At 37.5% G+C, this 4,943-nt stretch overlaps 1 protein-coding gene across 1 annotated transcript in view; it reads right to left on the minus strand.

Moving 5' to 3' along the window:
* The window catches only part of Smg1 (SMG1 nonsense mediated mRNA decay associated PI3K related kinase), a 78,717-nt gene that overhangs the window by 32,785 nt on the left and 40,989 nt on the right, over positions 1-4,943 (minus strand). The window contains exons 30-33 of the mRNA XM_010610757.2: positions 3,846-4,094; positions 3,082-3,366; positions 1,574-1,718; positions 1,109-1,247 (exon numbers count right to left, since the gene is read on the minus strand). Coding sequence (XP_010609059.1) covers positions 1,109-1,247; positions 1,574-1,718; positions 3,082-3,366; positions 3,846-4,094 — 818 coding nt within the window. The remainder of the gene's footprint in view (positions 1-1,108; positions 1,248-1,573; positions 1,719-3,081; positions 3,367-3,845; positions 4,095-4,943) is intronic.

Raw genomic sequence — 4,943 nt, forward strand, 5'->3', positions numbered from 1 at the left:
TTTTTTTTTTTTTTTTTTTTGAGACAAAGTCTCCTATGTAGCACAGGCTGGCCTCGACTGAACTAATAGCAATCCTCCTGCCTCAGCCATTGGAGTGCTGGAATTACAAGCATGTGCCACAGTGCCTGGCTTAAGCAGAGAATAAAAGGTATTTTTGTTGTACTTTAAATGTTTCCAAATTACAGTACTTGCCCACATAAAAATAAATAAAACTGTTCCCAAGTTTGATGCTGAACAGAAACAGAATCCATAAAATAGACCTTATTCTATTTATAATACTACACACACAGAAAACACAAGCTTTGCCAAAGATTTACAGACGCCATTGTTTAGAGCAAGAGCTCCATCAACAGAGAGCCTGGCAAATAAAACCCTGCCATTGAAGACTGCAACCAAATAATAGTTATAGAATTCAAAACTGACAAGAGTTTGATGGACTGAGTGAATACTACAGCTCATCTAGTCTACTATTTTCCATTCTGGCTGTTTATCAGAAAGACCTGGTAAGCTTAAACACACATAGGGGTCCTATTCAAAATCTCAAGGCAGATGTGTTCATGCAGGGGCATATTTTAAAAAGCTCCCAACCTAAGGTTCAAAACCTAGTATTTTTCCTGTCTAGTACTAGGGAATAAACCCAGGGCCACTACATGCTAAGCATGCATTCTGCCACTGAGCTACACACCCAGCCCTAGAGCCTAATTTCTGAACAGGAGAAATCAAAAGAGAAATTTAATCTATACAAAACGAACTTAACTCTTTTTACTAGAACCTGGAAATGACCTTAAATCAAGGAAATGACTTATTTTCTCAAGAAATTATGTTCTTACAAAAATACAACTTACTTTCAACTTGAAACTCAAATTTTTTATTTGCAAGAATTATCTAACCCCATTTAATATTTAATGAAGCACATGTGCCCAATTCCCTTAAAATCAATGAGCTGGGGCCAGGGATTTGGCTCAGTGGTTCCGCTGCCTGCCTTGCAAGCATAAGGACCTGAGTTCAATCCCTGGTACCACAGAAACAATACAAAAGAAAATCAATGAGTTAGAAGGACACTCTTGTCACTACCTCCCTCAAGCACTGTATCATATATTTTCCTTGCCTGAATTCCTGCTGGCCGACACACAGCCTGTCCAAGAATTCCATATATTCTTTCTTTCTCTTCTTCAGTTATAGTGTCTGGAAGTAGATTCTGAACTTCAGATTTTTCTCTAGGCAACAGACGAACACCTTCTCCCTGACTATAAAAATAAACACGTTAAGGCCGGTGGGGGATTTAGCTCAGTGGCACTGCGCCTGCCTCGCAAGTATAAGGTCGTCAATACCAAACAAGTTAATAAATAATTCAGCTACCTAAACTTTACCAAATCAGTAGACATTTTGCTTATTCATGAATTTATTATTGGTGGCATTTTTCTTTTTTGGTAGTACTGAACATTGGAATGAGAACCCCATACATGCTAAGAAAGCACTCTACCACTAAGCTACATCACCACCACTTGACCAGATAATTTAAATCTCTATTTTTGCAATGCATTAAATAAATTACACACTGAAACGTACATACCTGGCATTGTCAACCACCTTTCTACCCCACCTATAAGCCCAACTAGCCAGTGCTGCCCAAGACTTGGCTACTTCAGGTGCTTGTACTGAAGAGAGGTGATATAACTGCCCCAAAATGAAGTCAGGTTCTCCAACTCCAATATGTACTGCCGTGATGAAGAAAAAATAAAAGAACTTAATATAGTCAAAAAAATTTAATGCCACTCTCAATAACATTTTAGGTCTTTATTAATTGCAAGCAAGCAGTAAGTTCCATATTACTGTACAGTTTGGTAAGACACAATCACTTAGCTTCCCAAGTAAATTTAGACTGGTACCAACAGGACACTTCAATGTCTTTCATGACAATGAACTTTGTAAATCGTTCAAGTATCAAACATGCTATAACAATGGTCTACCTTCCGCATCTAAGTGCTTTTTTCCTCATGATTTATTTTAAACATTCTGCCAAAAATTACTGCTTAGGTGATGGCTTCAATCAGAAATTCATGAGGCAAAGGTCTTTGTTTTAGGGGAAGAAATTTTGACTGCCATAGCTCATTTGCCAAGATTTATAATGATCATATATTATGCATTTAAGACCTGATAATACATATTAGAATTATTTTGTAAGATCAGTTATCAGTAATTAAAACCATAGGTATCAGAAAAACACATTAAAATCATATTTTCATGTTTCAGAAAAGATACCAGTTATATCTAAAACTGTAAATACAGCACAAAAAACACTGACTGGAGCTGGGGTTGTAGCCCAGATGTACAGCACTTGCTTGTCATGTGCAAGGCCTTGAGTTGGTTCCCCAGCACCATTAAAAAATAAGCTGATATAAACAAAAAGTAAAACTGGGCTGAATAAACTACCTACTACTCTGCTAAATTTGTTATAAGCACTATAGAACAACGAAGTTGAATCTTGCTATGGTTTCTCCCACCTACCAAAGGGAACACAGGCTACTACTCTATATCTTTGTTGCTTCTACGGATGTAAGGTGATAACTTCAAGCTACAGTACCAAGATCTTATCACCAGCAAAAACATCTAGGTCAGGGCCAGGGATTTAGTTCAGTGGTTCCCCTGCCTGCCTCGTAAGCCCACCCAAGGACCTTCTTTGTTGCTTCTACGGATGTAAGGTGATAACTTCAAGCTACAGTACCAAGATCTTATCACCAGCAAAAACATCTAGGTCAGGGCCAGGGATTTAGTTCAGTGGTTCCCCTGCCTGCCTCGTAAGCCCAAGCCCAAGGACCAGAGTTCAATCCCTGGTACCAAAGAAAAAAAAAAAACCTAGGTAATAAAAGTAACTCGAATCTTGAAGACTGGAAGTACAGTAGTGGATTTTAAAACAATGTTTCAGTTACTACTTGTAAGCAATATAATGTACTAGTTTCTTTTTATGGGCACTACATTTTCAGACATACTTTGTGTGGCTAATTACAGCTGGCATAATACCACAATTTTTAAACTTCTAGAATTATTATTTTTACAGCTAAGAAAGGAAAGAAATCCTACCTGTAGACTCACTCTCAATTCGAGGATACTCCTCTTCCATTGTATTAACAGATGGCAGTTCTACTAAAGTGAGTATGTTTTTAGACAAAGTAGAAACACCTGAAAAGTTCTGTTGTTGCTGAGCTCTATAAACCTGTTTTAACTGTCCTGAAATTTCTTTCCATTCTGCCTGGATCCATTTAGCCAGTGTAAGAATTGACTTAGCAACTGCATACTCTGCTTTCGCAGACTTACAGAAAGATATGGCACAAGAACTCAACATTTCCATTGCATGTGTTGACTGGCCTAGAGAAAACCAAAAATAAATTCAGCATTTATCCTTGAAAGCAAATGATTGATTGACATGTATTTCAGGATAAACTAAACATTTGCTACTAAAAACAAGTAAGTTTAAGTAGGGTGTGGTGGCACACACCTATAGCCCCAGCACTTGAAGAGTCTGAAGCAGGACTGCCATGAGTTCAAGGCCAGTCTGAACTGCATATAGCGAGACCCTGCCTCAAAATTAATTAATTCAAATTAAAATTTACAGAAAACAAGTTCAATAATTTCTGAAATCATTTATCTTCATACAGTGAAACAAAACTACTTCCTTTAGAAGGACTGAATTATACACGTAAAATTACAAACGACTTACTGAAGAAACAAACACACCATGCAGCATCTATAAATACTCAACTTTTCTATTATTGCCTTAAAGCAAACATTCATACACAAGATTTTTTTTTTTTTTACTTATACTAACTGTAGTTCGTTTTACTAACCTGCTGTATACAGCAATTTTGTTTTTTCGATATCAAGTTCAGGTCCCCATTTTTCATCCACTTGACCTTGAGTTGACAGTTTTTTAAAATACTGGACTAAGTCCTGAGCAGTGGTGGTCTTTCCCAACTGAACATCACTGCACTGTGCTAGCAGTCTTGTTGCAAGTGACACATTTCCCCGTTTTCTAGCAAATTTTGCCGCTGTTAAACCTAACTCCATGAGATGACTTCTAATTGGGACTGTTTGTTCTGGAGAGAAGAAAATGTTTCATTAGTCCCCAGTTCATCTAATCCCCAACTGCATTCCCAACTAACACTCCCCACTTATCCACCCATACAAATACACATCCACCAACTCCTCAGATCCCCAGTGGCTGCTCTACCACACTGATTGGCATACAATACACAGTGATTGGCAGCTCAGTTAAATGTATACAGTGATGTAAAGTAAAAATCATTCATTGAAAAAAAAAATCAACTTTTAAAATTTCTGAATCTTTAGTAATGGAGCCTAAGTCACCAGGTGGGTAAGAAATTAAGGCTAAATAAACTACTCCCCTTCTTCAGTTAGGCTTCCTCTACCTTTCTTTCTACCATGCCATTTTCTCTTGGATTTTCTTTTGACCCTGCAGAATAATTCTCAGTCTCATTCCCTTCCACTACTTATCTACTAACATTTGTGATCTTGGGGCAGGTTCTAGGCCTTCTACTCTTCACACTGCATACGCTCCCTGGAAAAGATAAATCTCCTTTGGCTTCAATTAGCAAACAAAAAACATAAATGTTGATAAATTGAACCTTTAGCACAGACCTGACAATGGAGTCCCATCTGCCAACTAACTGGTCACTTACATTCCAGATACTTCAAAGGTCCTTCAACATGTGTGGAATTGATTGCAGTATCCACAACCCTCTAAATCTTTTAGTCCCTTCTCTTGCTTTCCCTTACTCAAGGCAAGGCACAGGATCACCTGAGCGAATGCCTGGCAATTATCTTAAGACTTTACTTTTAATCTTTGTATCTGATTTATTTTTTTGACCCCTACTGCCATACTTTGTTATCTTTTTTTTTTTTTTTTTTTTTTTTTTTGTGACATT

This window comes from Fukomys damarensis, unplaced genomic scaffold (genome assembly GCF_012274545.1).
Source record: "Fukomys damarensis isolate Sample0158 unplaced genomic scaffold, DMR_v1.0_HiC HiC_scaffold_34, whole genome shotgun sequence".
In the NCBI taxonomy this organism is placed as follows: Eukaryota; Metazoa; Chordata; class Mammalia; order Rodentia; family Bathyergidae; genus Fukomys; species Fukomys damarensis.